Below are 20,095 nucleotides of genomic sequence, written 5' to 3' on the forward strand. Positions count from 1 at the left end.
GTGTTTCAGTATCTAGGCCTATTTTAGCCCAGTGTTTCAGTATCTAGGCCTATTTTAGCCCAGTGTTTCAGTATCTAGGCCTATTTTAGCCCAGTGTTTCAGTATCTAGGCCTATTTTAGCCCAGTGTTTCAGTATCTAGGCCTATTTTAGCCCAGTGTTTCAGTATCTAGGCCTATTTTAGCCCAGTGTTTCAGTATCTAGGCCTATTTTAGCCCAGTGTTTCAGTATCTAGGCCTATTTTAGCCCAGTGTTTCAGTATCTAAGCCTATTTTAGCCCAGTGTTTCAGTATCTAGGCCTATTTTAGCCCAGTGTTTCAGTATCTAAGCCTATTTTATATTTTCATGATAAAAATATACAAGAGATTTGTAATAGAGATCTCTTTATTATAGTGCATTTTTCAGATGTTACAAGATGGGTTAAAAAAAGGTAAAAACAAAGGGAAATCCTTAAGTAAAAGAAAAGACATATGCACACACACCTTGTGTCATTTGCACAGAAAATGATCTCAAAATGAAAGCTTCACATCTGAACAAGGGTAGCTAAATTAAATTGTCAAGTTAAAATAAACATTCATACAGAAGTTCATATACACTTTAATTACTTGCCATATGCCGGAAGTGACGCTCATCATTCAATTCAATGGATTTTCTTTCAGCACTAAACTCTACAATATCTTTACAGGAAAAAGGCCAAAAATTAGATTAGAGTTATTCATTTGTTGAAACCATTTTCTGGAACAATTCATAAAAATAAAAATAAGAAAAGAGATCTAATTGTCCAGTTGTACACAGATACAAGGGTAAAGGTCAGTCCTTCCCTCAAGAGGTCAGTGTGGGGCTGGGACCTTAGGGTCATCTTCAATCAGCAGGGGGTGTGTACAGTACAGTGTACTAAGGGTTTCTCAACTAAATTCGCAGTAGCCTTTGGAATACATGGGATATACAGAAAACCGTTGTCAGTTATGGTATACATTTTGAAGCTGTGTGTTGATGTGGAGAACAGCCGCGGCTTAATTTGCACATGGTAACTGTCTGCTGGTGTAGTTGCTATGGCGATGCTGATGGGAGAGAGTTGTCAATGAGAGCACTGCTGATGTGAGCAGAAACCTCAAGCTTTCCCCCCGCTGCTTGTTGTAAAGAGGTTGATGAGGCAACCTTCCATGGTCTAGTTACAGTACTATTGTATTATAGTGCAAGCTGGTCATGTTTCACATGGAAAGAAAGGGGAAGATGTGACTCTACCTGTGCAGCAGAACCGGGATAACTAACCCTGACGACACATATAGAGCAAACAACCTAGAAAGCCCCGCATAGGGTGTGTGTTCACAATGCAGAGTTTGGATTGTAGGCTGAAGTAAAGCATAACACATTGAATGCCATGAGAGCTTGATAACAACACAGCACTATGAGGAATTGGAGAAGAGTCCCGTGTTAGTGCAGCTGAAAGTCAGTGGCGGCTGACAGAAGGAGCTAAAGGAGGGGCTTAATGTAATGTCTGGAATGGAATCAATGGAACGGTATCAAACATATCGAAACCACATTTGACTCTGTTCCAATTATGTCATTCCAGTCATTACAATGAGCCCATCCTCCTACAGCTCCTCCCACCAACCTCCTCTGCTGGAAATGACCCATCAGGCCTACCCCATGCCCTGCAGGAAAGCCCAACTCTGCAGCAAACATCATAAAAGCTAACCCAAACACAACCAGCCCTTCATAAGTCAAACCCAAAGGATCCTAAAGCATTTTGATTGAAAGACTGCACACCTGGCTCCTCAGCTCATGCTAGACCAAGGGAACCAGGTCATCTGTACAAAAAAAGAACAATGTAAATAAAATATAATAAAAAGGAAAAAAGTAGACAACAGAAAATGTAATGAGGAGAAAGCCAGAGTGGGAGCAACTCTCAAAAGGCCTCGCTGTTCCAGTGGATAGGAACGGTGCTGAAAACACCCAACTAATCCCATGTACACTAGCAGAGCTGTGGCTAGCTACACTCAACTACACTGACCCTCTGCCAAGCATAGGTAGTATAGTACTACACAAACACACACCCAATTTATTGCGTTTTCCATACCCGGCGGTAAGGATCTTTCACTCAATCAAAACATTATCAATGATCTCACAAGGCCCTGTGAACAGAACATCACTTAGTGGTGTTAGCCACCAATAAAGATGCAGCGTGATAAAGAGGCCATCACTTCTGATCCTAGAGGGCAGCAGGGTCAGCAACTGGTCACCATGGTTACCTTTTGGAACAACAACTTAGTGACATGGAGCCAACAGACAAGTATTGCTCCATTCTAATAAACCGAAAACAATAGTAACAACTCATTTCAGTCAGTAATGCCTACCAAACAGCTAACCCTAAAGTCCTGCAGGTCTTATCAAGCACCACCATCATTCAGGCTACGGTGGCTACGCTCAACAACAAAAACGAGTGGACGAGGGGCATGGTGACATCACTAATTTGTTGTGCTTCAATTGATGTTTGAGGGTTAGGACAGCGACTCAATGCTAGCTAATAACTTATTAGCTAGTGTTCCCAAGACAGCCAGAACAATGCGGTTGGGCATACTAGAACAAAACAGCATGATTTTCCAAAGAATGCAAAGAAGGATCTAGGATGGAAAAGCTATTTTTATTTGTCTTTTTTCCAACCTGATACAGGTTACATTGAGATGTATTTCATGGTGTGGAGTCTCAAACCAACAGTTTAACAAGAGTGTCTGACAGATCGCAACACTAGTGGATGTAAAATCAAGTTTTTTTTTTTTTTAATCTATAAACTTTATTCATTTTTCAGATTACACATAAGACTTAGCATCCCGGGTCTTTCTTTGCCTTGTGAAAACCAGGGTGTCTTAAGAGCCACTGCGGGTGGGGCAGGAGGGAAGGGATGGGGGGGGGCGTTAGAGTTAGCCATGCTGTCATTTCCACGGGTGAGAGTGACTGTTGAAGGCACAGCAGGGCTGCTCCCACTCCCGGCTCACACACATGCACCCACACATACATACACATTAAGATCCACACAAACACTTGCACTCTCACACACACGCACGCGTATGTGGGGTATCACTGGTCAAAGCCCCAATGGTTGGAGGGGATGGAGTGAGAGAGACAGGAGGAGAGAGGGGCTGGGACCAGCGCTGTCGCCCATAACACACTGCGCAGACGAAGACGCAGACAGACGGCGGAATGGTGGATCATTTTGCGTTCTTTAGCTGGTTGGAGAGCCAGTCGAGGCCCTCGTAGAGCCCGTCCCCGCTGGTAGCGCAGGTGGCCTGGATGTACCAGTTACGCTGGCGCAGGGAGTGCAGGCCCAGCTTGTCTGTGATCTCAGCTGCGTTCATAGCGTTGGGGAGGTCCTGAAGAATGGAGAAAAGGGTTAACCCAGGAAAATATGTGTCTGCAACAGACATTCACAAGCCATCTTAGTATTAGAGGTCGACCGATTAAATTGGCATGGCCGATTAATTAGGGTCGATTTCAAGTTTTCATAATCGGTACTCGGCCTTCTTGGACGCCAATTATGGCCGATTACATTGCAATCCACGAGGGAACTACGTGGCAGGCTGACCACCTGTTACGCGAGTGCAGCGTCAAAAGGACCTTGTGGCTGCAAGGAGCCAAGTTAAGTTGCTAGCTAGCATTAAAAACTTTGCTTATAAAAACAATCAATCTTAACCTAGTAAGTTGCATATAATCAATGCGGTGCCTGTTAATTTATCATCGAATCACAGCCTACTTCAACTTTGCAAAACGGGTGATGATTTAACAAAAGTGCATTCGCAAAAAAAGCACTATTGTTGCACAAATGTACCTAACCATAAACATCAATGCCTTTCTTAAAATCAATACACAGAAGTATATTTTCTTAAACCTGCATATTTAGTTAAAAGAAATTCATGTTAGCAGGCAATATTAACCAAGGAAATTGTGTCACTTCTCTTGCGTTCAGTGTAAACAGTTTGGGCCGCCTGGCTCGTTGCAAACTGAACTAATTTGCCAGAATTTTACATAATTATGACATAAGGTTGTGCAATGTAACAGCAATATTTAGACTTGGGGTTGCCACCCGTTCGATAAAATACAGAACGGTTCTGTGTTTTACTGAAAGAATAAATGTTTGTTATCGAAATTATAGTTTCCGGATTTGACAATATTAATGACCAAAGGCTCATATGTGTTTATTATATTATAAATAAGACTATGATTTGATAGAGCAGTCAGACTGAGCGGTGGTAGGCAGCAGCAGGCTCGTAAGCATTCATTCAAACAGTACTTTACTGCGTTTGCCAGCAGCTCTTAGCAATACTTGATCACAGCGCTGTTTATGACTTCAAGCCTATCAACTCCTGAGATTAGGCTGGCAATACTAAAGTGCCTATAAGAACATCCAATAGTCAAAGGTATATGAAATACAAATGGTATAGAGAAAAATAGTTGATGCGTCATAATTCCTATAATAACTATAATCTAAAACTTCTTAACTGGGAATATTGAAGAACTGGGAATATTGAACCACCAGCTTTCATATGTTCTCACGTTCTGCGCAAGGAACTTAAACGTTAGCTTTTTTACATGGCACATATTGCACATTTACTTTCTTATCCAACACCGGGTTTTTGCATTATTTAAACCAAATTGAACATGTTTCCTTATTTATTTGAGACTAAATTGATTTAATTTTAGTATTATATTAAGTTAAAATAAATGTTCATTGTTCATTCAGTATTGTTGTAATTGTCATTATTACAAATGTAGACATAAATTTAAAAAATCATGTATTTATTTATTAATTTTTTTAATTTTGATTTTTAATTATTATTATTTTATTTTTTATCGGCCGATTAATCAGTATCGGCTTTTTTTGGTCCTCCAATAATCGGTATCGAAAAATCATAATCGGTCGACCTCTACTTAGTATAGAGGGAGTCCATTGTATGACCTTGAGTTTAACTACTAGTATCTGCAAACCATATGAATAATAATACTGTACTACCAATTACAGATTCAGTTTACTGGTGAAGCCTTGGGCTGCGTTAACACAGGCAGCCCAATTGTGATCTTTTGCCCAATTAGTGACAAAATATCTGATCTGATTGGTCAAAAGACCAAATTAGTGGAAAAAGAGATCACCTGTTAGTCTCGCTCTGCTCAGTGTAAAATTGAGCTCTGATTCCATTTTAAAGAATTCGACGCACAGCTCACGCCGTGAAGTGGCCCACTCTTTACGCGTCAAGCTAAATTTACATGTCCAGTGTAGCAGGTATAGGAAACGACTGTTTTCCTGACGCACTAGTGTCTCTCCCCAGTTAGTCAGTTCACCTGTTTGTTAGCGAACACAAGAAGCACAGCGTCCCTCAGCTCATCCTCAGCCAGCATCCTTGTCAGCTCCTCCCGCGCCTCGTTCACTCTCTCCCTATCATTACTGTCCACCACAAAGATCAGACCTGAGAGAAGCAGAGGGAGAGAAAGGATGGAGGGTGAGGAAAACAAAAACATTTACCTGGGACAGTCTTGACTCAAAAAGCCAGAAAGAGTGAAGATGATGCTGAGGGGGTTCTGGTGACAGTGTCCACTCACCTTGGGTGTTCTGGAAGTAGTGCCGCCACAGAGGCCTGATCTTGTCCTGACCGCCCACATCCCACACAGTGAAGCTGATGTTCTTGTATTCTACCGTCTCAACGTTAAAACCTGAGAAAGCGAAAGAGATCAGTTACGTCAGAAACCTAAGACACTAACATTCCAAGAGGCTGTGTGAGATGACATATCAGCAATCCCAAACAGGCAAGCTCAATCACTCCTTTAACACAAATGCCTGCATGAAATGTCTTTGCTCAAATGTAGCTGCAAATTAAAATGTATATTTGAATAAAATATGCAAAGTGAATGAACATCTACAGGAATATGTAATGTCATCAGCCTTGTGTTACATTCATATAATTAAACATTTATTTCGGGGGGGGGGGGCTGTAGAGCGCCATTCATTCCTATATTTAAAAGTCACTTAATCCCTATGACAACAGCCACATTGCAGGACGTTGCCTGCCTGCGGGGGCTCTGCAGCTGATGTAGGCAGCTACTCTGGGCATGTGGGCAGTGATCAGGGTTCGGATGAGATGGGGACAGAGGGAGTACATGGCTGTACGTATGACATTCATTTCCACTCCCCTACAACTACACAAACGGGAGCCTAGACCTCATGAAAATCACATGGAGCAAGGTATTGGAGGAGTATTGGGGAGCATTTCAGGAGGGGTTTGTAACTAGGTGAGGAATGTGTGATGAGAAGGGGTAAAAGGGATAAGGCTAAGCTACTCACCGATGGTAGGGATTGTGGTGACGATCTCTCCCAGTTTGAGCTTGTACAGGATGGTGGTCTTGCCGGCAGCGTCCAGCCCCACCATCAGAATCCGCATCTCTTTTTTACCAAAGAGATTCTTAAACAGGCCTGCAAACATATTCCCCATCTTGGCTAATCTGGAGGAAGGGAGACAGAAACCAAAACAGTTGAGCTAGTAGTCGTACAACATTCATTGTGCCTAACACCGGGCTAAACCGTCTGTGTATATGTGTGTCCACGTGTTCGGTAACACAAAAGCTTGCTGACGTATGTGAGCAGTGTGGATGAAATGATTCATTAACGTTAAAATATTCTGCACCGCTCCCGCATACGTGGGTGGTGTGGGATCGGTGTAAAACAACACATTTTTTATGAATCCATTTATAACTGTATATACTGGTTCCCATCCTTGGTAATTTCATTAAAATTTTTGACCTGTGAGGGTAATAATGTCAGGCTAAGCTTCCTTATCTCTGATAAAGGGCAACCACCGAGAGTAAATTCATGAGGGGGAGAAAAAGTGCTGAGAAAAGCATTCAGTCGCTGTCTGTGTTTATTTTGCGTCTTAACAATGGGCCCTCAAAGCGGCGCCTCTGGGTCTCACACCACACACAAGCAGGACTTGGCTGATGGGGCTTGCAGGTCAGTGTTGTTCTGAGTGGCATGCAACTGTTTACTCATAGCCAGGAGCAGAGAAGTGGATCACATGACTGGCAGAGCACTGACCAGAGACATGATCCAGAGGTAGGAACACCTATTGCCCAACACCCACCAGGCAAGAACACAAGCAGGCTCTGTAACAGCAGCCACAGCGATTAGAATGTAATAGCCTAGTCAGTCCCAAATAGAAGCCTACATACATGTCTAACACCATAAATAATTCATGTTTTTTTAACATAACTTTCTCAATGTTGAAATGCGTTTCTAAATGTACACAGGTCTTTCCACCAATTTGGTGCCTTTTGAGAAGTGTAAATTTCCCAATTTCAACTTCATGAAAAAAAATACAAATAAAAATCCTCTCCCAAGAGGTGCAAAATAAAGTAACAGGGTTGATGATTTCTTCTTAAATCAACCATAAAATTTGGGGTGGCAGGTAGCCTAGTGGTTAGAGCTTTGGACTAGTAACCGAAATGTTGCAAGATTGAATCCCCGAGCTGACAAGGTAAAAATCTGTTGTTCTGCCCCTGAACAAGGCAGTTAACCCACTGTTCCTAAGCTGTCATTGAAAATTTGAATTTGTTCTTAACTGCCTCGCCTAGTTCAATAAAGGTGTAAAAAATAATCCACTTATGACAGGGAAACTGTCACAGAAACGTGTGTGCAACCGGGAGGGGCAATTGAATGCAAGCGTCACACACAAAAAAATACATTGTTACAACATTTCTAGTCTATGGGTAACAGGGTTGACATGTTATGCTCGACCCACTCAGTTTTGCACCACAAAATTGCCAAAACGAGTAGAATCAACTCATCTGCTTTTACTCTAAGATATTACTATTAAAATGTTCAATGTTTTAAAAGACAGTGTCACCATATTAAAATGAGAGTAAATTTCACATAACAGGGTTGAGGGACATACTTAAATGAATCGCATCACATAAATAATAATCTTCAGAAATAACTATCTAGCAACAAAATGACTAGGGCTTTACAATGATGCTGAACCATGGAGAAGTTTAGGGATTAAGTGGGTTAGATTCATCATATAAGTGAGAGCAAAATGCTGCATTTTGGCAGTTTAGCAGATTTATTTAATTCACCATGTTGTCTATAATATTAAAGGGCATTTAATATAACAGGCTTTTAAAATACAATATTGGTGCACAATTTCTAATTAAATTATCGAAGGGTCGCAAAAGGCACTCATGGAATGACCCACAAATGTATCAATTGTTGACTTTCGTTTTTAAATCAGGCATATTCATTGCAATAACAATCCTTCCTATTATTCAGTATGTTGCCAAGCACATCGCAGAATCATGTGACTTAAGACACGGCCTATGATGAAACAGGCTCACTACATCAGAAAAATAGTGTATCCTAAACACCATGACAAAAACAGATTCATATTTGAGACAAGTTAGCGGTCTTAATAGAAACTGGACAAGAGTAGGGGACGATGGAAACGCATTATAAAAGAGCCATACAGGTGTTGTAGGTGAAATGAAGAGCATGCAGGCTGAGCTCAAGGAAAAGCACACAATGAGGCCAGTGATGTGGCGAATATAGGTCAGCGCTCAGAGGAACCAGAGTACTAGAGGCTGGATATGGGATAGGTAACAACACACCTGTAAGCAGAGACACACTGCTGAATTAACCAGGAGAGAGACAGGGAAACAATGATCCTGTCACACCAAATAGGCTAATGAACACTCAGGTCTTTCTCCAAAGGACACAAATGACTTCTAAAATAATGGAACATTTTGCTACACAATTCTGATCTTGTGCAAAATCCCTCCCACTAACACATGCCTACGAATGATAGCATAAGATAACACCAACACAGTATTATTACACTCCTTCAAGACAATTGTGTGGCAAATGGTATAGAAATGAACATAATTCATAAAGGCATTCTTCGGTGGAAACATGCTGAAGCCATTTAAATATGACACGCCCTAGCACTTCTGAAAAACTATACAACGACTGTAGGCAAACAAAAGCTAGGAGGGGTGTGATTTGAGTTCTAACATCATGAACACAGGGAGTTGTCAGTTTCACAAAGTGCCTTCCTGGATTCAGAATGTGACAACGAATCTAGCTCTAGCCGACAGACATTCCACAGAGGGAAGTTTCAGAACTAGAAAAGCTCATAGCTTGCAGATTTCTAACAATGACATCACAACAATGGCAGCTCATTTGAATCAGGATTGTCCATCCTGTTCCTCAACTAAAGCAAAGAGGAAGTACTCAGAATGCATCATCCTCAGAGAAAACAGGAATGATAGGGGAGGGGTATGGGAGGCCAGCAGCAAGTCATCAGAGAGTAGTTAAGTGAACGTATCACAATATGCATGTGATAATGGCTGCCTGAGGTGGAGTCTTTTTGGGGTGCATCGGCAGTCAGTGTTAATCTATCAAAACACACATCGTCCCTATGACAGTCACTAGAATGCCAATGTGGCAGAAGGGACTTTTTTGCGCATGTCCTGAACAATCTTTGAAAAACATTTTCAGCAACACATTAATATTGAGGGAACACTAGGGGCATCAAGGAGGCTCATTTTCTGGTTGGACAGGCAAGTAGTGGACATTTTTCTTTTAAGGCTAGCAATGTTTTTCCATAAGGGAAAGTTGAAACGTCAGGCATGCTGGGGTTATCCTGCTACACTGGTTGTTTGATCAGCCCCTCATCAGGACCTGAACAAAGTAGGAAAATCTGCCAGAGATTCCTGGAGAACTCAATGTTTGAAATGGAAATGTATGGAAGACAGACATGGGTGTCACAGTCATAAATAACACTAAGATGTGTGTAGCGTTGTATGCATCTTCAGGTCCTTTTTTGCTTCAGTTGTCTGTCCATTAAAATGACTTAGGTCTAACATAAGGGTTTAGCTAGTTAGCTATATTAATTTGTAAACACACTAGCTAGTGACTAACCATGTGACCCGTTCAGTTTAAAAAACACTGAACAGTTTCCAAAACCAAATCTAACCATACAGTACCAACAGTTACGCTAGCTAAAGCTTCCCTGCACAGCTTAGGTACCCAGCTAGAAGGCCGTAGAGACCACCACGTCCAAGTTAACCAGCCTGTGAGTTAAACGGTAAGGTAACTACATTAATTTAGAGATGTGTTTAACATTGGTTAGCTAGTTAATAAGCGGCGGACGACTCAAATCTCAATCCACGCAAATTAACGTTAAGCAGTCAGAAAATAGGCGTAACTAGCTAACGTTAATTTTGCTTACATCGTTAGCTAGCACAAGCAAGCGAAGCGGCTCGACATAATGACTCAAAATAGGAGGAAGCTGAATGTCCAATCACAATGACCAGCGAATACTTACTGACACAATTTCAGTAAAGTTAGCGGAATAATGCCCTCACGACTTTTACAGGTCGTGAGAATATAATGCCGGGCGAACTAGCTAACGTTAACTAGCTATTGACGGCAGATGATCCTCGTTGAGTTTGAGTCTACGCAGGGGATTCGTTGTCAAAGCTTGCGGTCAAGCCGAAAGCAAATAAGCAATCGTTTGCATTCCAGATCCATGAAAAAAAGAAATAATATAAATGACATATTATATTGCAACGTTGTATACATGTTTTACCTTTTAGTGGCGGTTTCTCGGTCTTTCTTTTACGCTCCTATTCACCGCTAACAACAAAATGGCGTCTTTCACAAGTGTCAAGAAAGCCGCGTCATGGACGTTGCACATCGTAAGATCTTCACCAATCATGTTATCCATGCAAGTCACAAAAACGTACGTTGCTGTGCTGCGGACCAATCGATGCGGGCAGAGATTTACAAAAGGCCCTCCTCCAGTTTGCCCTACAAACTGAAAGACCAGTCAAGCTTCCCGTAGGATCAAGCATCCCCGCCTCTTCCCCGCCCCCTGTTTCCGGGTTCAATGGAGACTGGAGAAATTTGCCACTGGCCCAACCCATCATCATTGGGGAGGATAGCAAACAAAACAAACCGGTTGCAATTGTTCAATCCAGAAGAATAAAAAAAACGTCCGGAAAATACAGGACCATGGGTGTGTATAGCCTTACATTATATATGGCAAGCAAGTGCGGCCTTATATGCCTTATGGCTAGGCCACTTGCCTATAATGTCATAGAGATTATCATCTCAATCAATAAGCAACAGACTACAATTTACATTTCTGATCAAAGAATTCCAGCCTGTTTCTGTCATTCATCTTTTAAACAGCCTGAAAGAGTCGGAGCCAACACCATAGAAATAGGAATTAGAATACAAATTAAGTAATTTAATGGGATCTCTATGGCCAACACTAACATGCAAGGTCTACAATGACAGCTAGGTCTATAGGGCCAATATGTAGGTTACCTGGAGTTGGGGTGGCCCTGGAGGTGGGCAGAGGGGAGAAGTGGGTTGCAAGGTTCAAGGTGCATCAGGGTTCAAGCGTTCATCAAGGTTGTTGGGGTCATCGTTAAAGGCTCACAATGTGTGTTGTTCATATTAAATCCACTAGATGGGGCCGTCTCCATGCTGCAGTCATAATGTCCCAATAAATCAAAGCCAATAGTTTCCGTTTCGTGTTTCCTTTCCATAAATCAACCACTCTGAAATTATAGGCATAGGCCTATGTGAGTGCAATATCATCAGGTGGAAGTTTGTACACCTTTCATGTTTGTGCTCATGGTTATCTAATTCAGGTGGTTGTCCGTTTCCCTCAGTTATGCAGGTGCCACACTGAGCAGACAACTACATATTTGATTACCCATTCATCCACATGGTAATTGTAAACCAGAGTTGTTACAGTTGGACATGAAGTGAATAAAAGGGATTTGATATGAAAATGGCCTATGGACTGAGACATCATGGGTGGTATGCAGATATATCTACAGGTGTCATGAAGCACAGAATGTCCTTTAATTAGGGGGTATAAGCCTCGAGATGCATTGCATTAAAATAAAAGCGTATTGTTGATGTTTGTCTGTATGTGATGTTGTACAGTAATTACTTATTCACCGTGACTAGGCAGTGGGCAGAGGGCATGCCACTTGTTATTAGTTTGTGTGTTGTCAGGGCTGTCTGTCCCACAATGTGTTGCTTCTCCTTGCAGGTGTTTGGTCAAGTGCCCACGTGAGCATAAATATATTACAAAATAAAGATGTAATCCAGTTGAGTACAAAAACGTATTTATAGAGGCTTTTCCCTGCTGCTATGAAACAGTAAGTAAGAATCAAAGAAAAAACACTGTTAGGTAGAGAAAATTAGATTGGAGCCTTGGTGGTTTGTAAACATTATGACCAAAATTAAAATAGAGTTATCAAGAACGAGACAGACTATCAGCGAGTCTTTGCTGGCAATGGAAAATAGACAGCAAGTGATGGTGGAGATTCAACTGTATAAATGTATGCATTGCTAAATATATGCCTATGGAATCCTATGCCTATAATCCAAGATCCATTTTTGCTATAACAATTGTATCTGCATGTTTGTATTTGTAGGCTATGTCTACCTTCTCAGGCAGCTACAGAACTTCTTAAAGGAGTACACTCGGTTATAGTAATTCTATAGCCAGCCACATCCTATAGCCTAAAGTTACTCTGGTATATGCCCATACACTTGCCCCTGGTGTATCCACCATAAACATGGCACAGTAGATCTGTCAGTGGGTAGAATGAAAATGCACCAGCAAGTTTGAATATGAGGCACGATAATGACAAAACCCAGACGAATGCTCATCACAGCCAGGTAGATTTCCTACCTGTCACTTCCATCTAAGTGGGAGGCGTTTCAATGGTTGGGGCGGAACGACAAGGGAGTCCAATGGGCGTGTGGCACGATGATGCGCTCCCCAGAGGCCTTGCCTCCCTTGGGACCGCGCCTGCCGCAGTGGACCGAAGTTTGTGTGGGCCACTTAGGAGGTGAGCCTGCCAGACGGCACAGACTTTCCCAGTGCAGAATCAGCGAGATGAAGAGCAGCGTCGACCCGTCATCATGTGCTCTAGGCTCCCAAGGACCGCCTGCCTACTGCGACTCATTGAGCTCTGCATCCTCCTCTCGCACACTGCAGCATATTTTGGGTCAGCCACAACTCTTTTACTGTTATGTCTCTGCAGTTTTATTGTATTTTCCTTTGCTTCTAACATATACAGCAGATCGATGTCGGTAGGAAATAATGCATGTGATGCGACGTACATAGCCTGCCTATATGATGGAAGTCAAGCGTTCCATGACTATCGTGCGCAATTACGCACGAGACCTTAATGTAGGACTGTAAATGTTGACTTGTTTGGTTGTTCAAGTCCACAGAGATGATTTATGATTGCATTTTTCTGCTATCTAAAAGTAAACAATGTAGACTAGTTTACAAGGCTGTGTGAACATTTTTCAAATAGGCCTACATCCTTATGATACCACTACATATTATAATAATATTATTGATGATTATTCATTTGCCAAATAAGTCTCAGAGTAGAATATTTGAATATTTAAGATAGCCTTTGTATAATCTATGACTTGCTGTGAGTGTGAATGGTTTCTCACGGTCTCCTGACCTCTCGAGTTTGGCACCACCTCAATTCTCTCACTTTTTGGCAATAGTCGAAATTTGAATGAGGGAGCTCATTTGCATGCATAAACAGATTTGTTTTAATATTTTATTTTAAAATTAGAATCCTACACTCAGTTTCCTTTTTTAGCATTATTATGTGGTTTTATTGGGCACATGTGGGTAGGACAGACGAAGTCAAATATAGGCCGATATGTGCGTAATTTTACTTGGAAGCAAATTCAGACATTTTGATATGACTTACTACGTTTATACTTAATTGCGCGTATACCTATGTGTAGTGTGTTGTTAAAAGCTTGTAGAGTCAGCAAAAACTATACATATTGTTACGATTTATAGGCTATAAACAAAATGTAATTGTTATGGACACATGTTATAGAAATGACTCTCGAACAACATGTTTTCTTTGTTCCCAGGACCACCAGAACGTTGGGTATTATTTATAGGTCTACATATTTATATTCTCTTGATAAGATTATTCATATGACATTTTCCTTTTTGAATTTGGTAACGTCAGTGATAACTATACTGCACTGAATGTATACATTTGTCTCCTTTGAAAGGCTGACAGGCCGAGAGCCCTTGGTCTTTTTGCCTGCCCCGTTCTCCAATGAACCCCCAACGGGAAAAGCTCACCTAAAACAATGCGAGCAGATGACCCTGACCCGTAGGCAGAAACGAATGTGTCGCCGCGAGCCGGGTTTGGCCGAGACGCTGCGTGAATCAGTGCGCCTCAGCCTCTTGGAGTGCCGTTATCAATTCCGGAACGAGCGCTGGAACTGTAGCTTGGACGGCCGCGGGAGTCTTCTGAAAAGAGGTGCAATAATATGTCATCAATTCACAGAGTTCCATGTATTTACACACAGAGAGATATGAGGGAAAGATTTCCACCTGGAGGGACGCATCATGGGAAGCATGTAAACATGTAGGCCTAATAGCCTAGACTGCTGTTGTGTTGTGAATATCGTAAGGGTCAAATTACTACTTGATGATGCAAATGATTTCTCAAGTGCAATAATGCAATTGATTGAAAATGTATGTATATTGAATTGATAAATTGACTGTTGTGGGGTAGTTGAGTGATCTCAAAATAAAGAGCCAGGCTAAACTCTAGTCTATAGCCTACAAAAAAAAGTCAGCGGCTAACGCTCCACCACTTATAAAATAATTTCAGAGCACGGTTATGCTATCAGCACGAAGAGCCATGAACAGGTCAGCATGGAGTTAATTAAGGGCTAAAGAGCCAAAAAGCCCGGTGCGGCGGGGCCTACGAGGGACCAGTGGTTATTTATATCTCCCAAAACCGCTCAGTTACCAGAGGAAAAGGGCGGCGTGATTACTCACTTTCATCTGAGAAAAAACTCCTTCCTAGTCAAAATAAGAATTAATTGGATTAAAATACATCATAGCGATGTCTCTGAGCTAAGCAAATAACAGTGCGAAATCATGACACAACTCTTTAAATGGAACACTGGAGTAGAAACATGGGAGTAGAATGTAACCAAAATATGTATCTCATGAGCTTGGATGATAGTCTAGTCTTTGCATGTCGGGGCCTAGCCAATTTACGAGGAGTAAACAACATTTAAAACAAATATATAAAAAAATGTATTGTAGACTATTATTAATTGTCGATGTCATTTGTCTATTCCAGGCTTCAAGGAGACGGCCTTTCTTCTTGCGGTGTCTTCAGCGGCATTGTCCCACGCACTAGCAAAGGCTTGCAGCTCAGGCCGAATGGAGAGGTGCACATGCGATGACTCCCCAGGAATACAGCATCGCGAGGCATGGCAGTGGGGGGTCTGCGGTGACAACTTGAAATACAGCACCAAATTTCTCAAGAAGTTCTTGGGCCAGAAGAGGGTCAGCAAAGACCTGAGGGCGCAGATCGACTCCCACAACATTAACGTTGGAATCCGGGTGAGTGAGTGAGTGTTGACGTGTGGCTAAGCTCAAGCAAAACAACAAGAAGCCCATTAAGCATTTGTGAGTGACACTACTGTGGCTTAAATTCATTTTTTTTTCAAAATAGAAATGTATAAGCCTATGCCAGTAGCGAGTAGTTTCCTCCCAAGCTCAGGAGAGCATCATAAACATATCAGCCAATAACAGCTCAATTTTAGACCCACCAGCAGAAGACAAACCACAACACTGCTTATCATACAATGCACTCTTCCAACAGAGGCAGCAGGGACTGTGTGACTTTACCAGGTCTCGCCCTGACTCCTTGCCCATATATCTCATCCAGTGCCAGTAGCCCACTCCCCCTGCATAGTGGCTCCCTTCTTGTAGCCCTGGTGGATAGATAGCTACTGGGCCTGGGCTGGTCGAGGCTGAAGGAGGCAGCAGGGATAGGGGATAGGAGAGGAGACAGACTGCTGTCAGATCCCCGGAGCCAGGTGTTCCAAGGCAGGCATGATAAAGCTTGCTGTGCGGGCCCACAGAAAATTAAAGGTCTCCCGTCAGAGAGAACAATTATAACTGTTGCCTCCTTTAATATACGAGCAAGCATTTTTTTCCACATACTGTATGGCGCTGAACTGTGCTCTTCTCCATAAATCCACATAATGTTCATACGGTAACCACTATGTGTGTATTTGTGTGTGTAGCTTAGAAACAGCCAGCCCCAAGGCTCTTCCCCTTTACCTTTCACCTGAGGCAGCAGGCCCTTCAGAGACGGAGAGAGAGAGAGGGAGAGATACAAACAACAGGAGGAACTGAAGTAGTCTATCTTATCTTTATTGAGTGTGATGTTTTCCTCATCTTCCACCTATCCGGCTCAGTAGAGACCCAGAGGTGGTTGTTTTTTCACAACACCCCCCTCTAACCCTCATCCCTCAGTAATGTTCTGAGATGCCCCTGAGGGGTTCATACCTGCATAGGGCGGAACTCGGCAGAACTCTTCAACCCTGAAGTAGCCCCTGGGTCTCCCCCTCCCCGTAAGGATGACCCCCATGCCCTATGACCTGTCTCTGGCCCCCACCCAGTTAGAGTCTCTCTGGCTGAGTGCCTCAGCGCTGGTACCCCCACCCGCCACCACCAAGCTCAGTGGACTTTTGAACGAAGGCATCCTTTGGCTGCTAACCCAAACTCTCAAACTGTTTCAGCTTTTTAAACTCTTATGATCGTTTTCCATGCACACACACACACACACACACACACACACACACACACACACACACACACACACACACACACACACACACACACACACACACACACACACACACACACAAAGGACAGGGTGGAAAGATTCTGCTGTCTGTCTGTGATGCCTCGGGCTTCATAGGAGAGAGACAGGAGAGAAGCAGTGAGAAAGAGCTAGTTTCAACACATTGAAAAAAACGAATCCGCAGGCGCTGTCTAAATGCGAGTCGTCAGGTGAATGAAATACTGCATGCCGAACAGTCTCCATAATCCATCATCTCAACCGTTCATACTGAGCTAAACTAAAGGATGACTAGCCCCATACCAACCGACCCCCGCCCCACCAACCCACCCTGCAGGAAACTGGTTCCCTCTGTCTAGATAGGCACCGAAGATAAGAGCCCAGTTAATGAATCAGACTGAAGGAACTGACATCTCATTCTCTTCCCCTCCTTCCTCCTCACCCTCCTTTCCCCCCTCCTTCCCTTTCAGGCAGTGAAGAGTGGCCTGAAGACTACCTGTAAGTGTCACGGCGTCTCCGGTTCCTGTGCCGTGCGGACCTGCTGGAAGCAGCTGTCCCCGTTCCACGACACCGGGCGGCTGCTCAAGTTCCGCTATGACACGGCCGTGCGTGTGCTGAGCGTCACCAACGCGGCCACCGGGGAGACGGAGCTGGCGGGGCCGCGTCGCCACGGTCAGAGCCACCGCTCCACTGACCTGGTGTTCCTGGAGGACTCCCCCAGCTTCTGCAGGCCGTCACGCTACTCTCCCGGCACGGCCGGGCGCTCCTGTGCCAAGGACACCAGCTGCCAGAGCCTTTGCTGCGGGCGCGGCTACAACACAGCCATGCACCTCACCACCCTCTCCTGCCACTGCCAGGTGCGCTGGTGCTGCCATGTAGAGTGCCAAACCTGTGTCAGGGAGGAGGAAGTGTACACCTGCAAAAATACCTGAAAAGGGGGAGAGATAGAGACAAAGAGAGGAAAAGATGGGGAGAGGAAAACGAGAACATTCAAACTGGCAGGACTAGAACCACTCAGACATTACTCTTGATAAATTAAAGGGTTTGACTTTTAAACATACCCTTACAGATGCCTGTTCTGAACTGAGAACAGTTTTGGGAAGCATGGAAATGGAACAAGGTCATAATGTTGTTGGTAGTTTGCCACTTGTCGGAATCGAACATGCGCTGTCTACTCAGATGAGGCAGTATCAAGACCACTTTCTGCTTTGCTCTTACTGAATGCACTGACATCACAGACCTTAAGTGAGAGGGAGAGAGGGTTGCCTTGCTGGACAGTTATGGGCAGGGAATGGGCTCTTCACAAGGTACTGGAATGGACAGTAGGTCACCATCATTATTTGGCAACATCATCTCTGTGGGAGCGCTGACAGTTCCATTGGTCCTGTCCTCTTGTCAGTCTGTTCCTTAGTCAGTTTGTCTAACTGCTACTATGCTGTAGTACTTACATAAAGATTTAGAGCATTTCCAAAGCGGCAGAAAATGCCAAAAAGGAATCTAGAGCCTCTTGACGTCTGTCTCCCTGTCTGCCCTTCTCATTTGCTGTTTGCTTGTCTCTTTATTTGCTGTGAGAGCAGTTCATTCATTCATAATAGAAAAATGAAGCACTTATGTTGGCTATGTTATGTATAGTACTTTACTCCTTTGCTTTAAGGTCAGAAATGTATCTGGGCCAATACTGATATCCACCACACACCTTAAAAAGTCCCATTGAATCACTGGATGTCTGAACATGGAATGTTAGTACAGGTTGCCTATAATCACAGCGAGTTGGTATGTCATTTATGACTAAACGCAGTCATAGGGTTATTGTGTGGTAAAGTAGACCTGTTGTCTCTTGTGAGAATGTCTATGATAATACTACATGTTTTACATTGTTAATACAGTAAAGGAAAAATGCAAAGGAAATTGCACTCAAACTAAGGGAAACTCCAAACAGTGTCCATAAAAACGGCTATGCAAAGTTCTTCTCTTGCTGACACTGTAAAGAACTTTGCTCTATTTTTTATTTATAAGTGGGCATGTCTGCACGCACTGTGCTGTGCTTTCAAGTGTGTTCCCCTGACCAAATCAAACCGTTTTCTCGACAGTCTAATTCAGGCACATCTTTGTTCTCTAATGTCTTTGAAATGGCCCAATCATGCTGCTTGTTTTCTCAATTACCAATCAGAGGAAATAGCCGTATTTGACTCCGCCATTCCTCCAGCTCTCCATGCCAGACCTCGGTGTCTGTCCGTGGGTTAGGGTTGAAGGTGCATATCTGCCCCTAGGGCTTTTAGGCACCCATTTATGTTTCCAATATTTTTTACAATCGTTTCAGTTCCCTGTGCCAGTGTTTCTTTTCTTGTTTATGCAGAGATGTAGAGTTATGTACATGGATATAACTCATATCAGGCTCAAAGCATATTAGACAGTGGAATCGTATATATCTCTACCTCATCTGGTCTTTGGGCAATTATCATAATGATTTATTTGCCTTGCAAATACTTTCTTGTGTCTGTCATGAAACTAAAGTCAAACTTTTAGATCAATGTACAATTCCTTTAAACTGGGTCATAGCTGTATACTGTAACAATATGATTTACATTGTGACATACTGTATATTCTTATTTAAAAGCAATTCAAATAAATCAACATATACATTTATAAAAAATGTCTTTGTCTCCATTTATAGTTACTATAAGTAATGATCATGCTTGTTACCTGTTACTATATTTTACTTTCTCGTCTTAAAATGAAACGCACGCACGCGCACACACACACACTGACACGCACACACGCACACACCGACGCGCACACACCAATCACAGAATCACAGTCACAAAAGCCACGGCCATACACCTGCCCTGAGCTCCACACACGAGCAGTCGCTCTCCAGCAAAACCACTTCCTGATTGTGCTGCCCTGCCCTCCTTTTCATCTGAAAGGACTGTGGTCTCAGTGCATCACTCTCAACCACCAACTGCCCAACACATGCAGGGGGAGGAGAGCAGCACGCACATACAGGTGTTCTGCCTCTGGCACAACAGGCCAGCCATGATGACAACAATAATGATGATGATGTCAAAGATGATGATGCAGAAGAATGTTGTCAACAGAATGTTTTTTTCCCCTTTGACCTCAATATACAGTGCGCCCCTCAAAGGGTAAAAGGTCATATCTAACGCTAATGATTAGAAATTAAATATTCGTACCTGTGAGAGAAGGCTCTCCACTGGGAACCAAATCACACAGAGGTTTATTGTTTGAGATATTGCTACATTTACAGACTGTGTCGTGTCCCGGAGCTTTTGATGTCTATCTCCGATCACAGTGATTAGACATGAACATTCTCTGCTCCAACATAATGAGCTCTGCTCTATTAAA

At 42.9% G+C, this 20,095-nt stretch overlaps 2 protein-coding genes across 2 annotated transcripts; one reads left to right on the plus strand and one right to left on the minus strand.

The window, feature by feature from the left end:
- Window positions 1-364: 364 nt before the first annotated feature.
- Window positions 365-10,730, minus strand: LOC120034048 (ADP-ribosylation factor 2). The gene is made up of 5 exons (XM_038980455.1): window positions 10,624-10,730; window positions 6,330-6,487; window positions 5,591-5,701; window positions 5,333-5,457; window positions 365-3,369 (listed from the first exon to the last, which is right to left on the minus strand). The coding sequence occupies exons 2-5, from the start codon at window positions 6,475-6,477 to the stop codon at window positions 3,208-3,210; spliced, it is 546 nt and encodes a 181-aa protein (XP_038836383.1). The 5' UTR covers window positions 6,478-6,487; window positions 10,624-10,730; the 3' UTR covers window positions 365-3,207.
- Window positions 6,922-19,339, plus strand: LOC120033973 (protein Wnt-9b-like). The gene is made up of 4 exons (XM_038980373.1): window positions 6,922-6,992; window positions 14,124-14,377; window positions 15,215-15,480; window positions 17,200-19,339. The coding sequence occupies exons 1-4, from the start codon at window positions 6,922-6,924 to the stop codon at window positions 17,659-17,661; spliced, it is 1,053 nt and encodes a 350-aa protein (XP_038836301.1). The 3' UTR covers window positions 17,662-19,339.
- The last annotated feature ends 756 nt before the right edge of the window (window positions 19,340-20,095 follow it).

The sequence above is a fragment of the Salvelinus namaycush genome, chromosome 41, assembly GCF_016432855.1.
Source record: "Salvelinus namaycush isolate Seneca chromosome 41, SaNama_1.0, whole genome shotgun sequence".
In the NCBI taxonomy this organism is placed as follows: Eukaryota; Metazoa; Chordata; class Actinopteri; order Salmoniformes; family Salmonidae; genus Salvelinus; species Salvelinus namaycush.

Coding starts and splice junctions, on each gene's coding strand:
- LOC120033973 (XM_038980373.1), top strand. CDS start 6,922: ATGGGCCCTCAAAGCGGCGCCTCTGGGTCTCACACCACACACAAGCAG. Junction 6,993..14,123: donor TTGGCTGATGGGGCTTGCAG/GTCAGTGTTGTT, acceptor CTCCTTTGAAAG/GCTGACAGGCCGAGAGCCCT. Junction 15,481..17,199: donor ACATTAACGTTGGAATCCGG/GTGAGTGAGTGA, acceptor CTTCCCTTTCAG/GCAGTGAAGAGTGGCCTGAA.
- LOC120034048 (XM_038980455.1), bottom strand. CDS start 6,477: ATGGGGAATATGTTTGCAGGCCTGTTTAAGAATCTCTTTGGTAAAAAA. Junction 5,458..5,590: donor CTACTTCCAGAACACCCAAG/GTGAGTGGACAC, acceptor TGCTTCTCTCAG/GTCTGATCTTTGTGGTGGAC. Junction 3,370..5,332: donor TTGTGTTCGCTAACAAACAG/GTGAACTGACTA, acceptor TCCATTCTTCAG/GACCTCCCCAACGCTATGAA.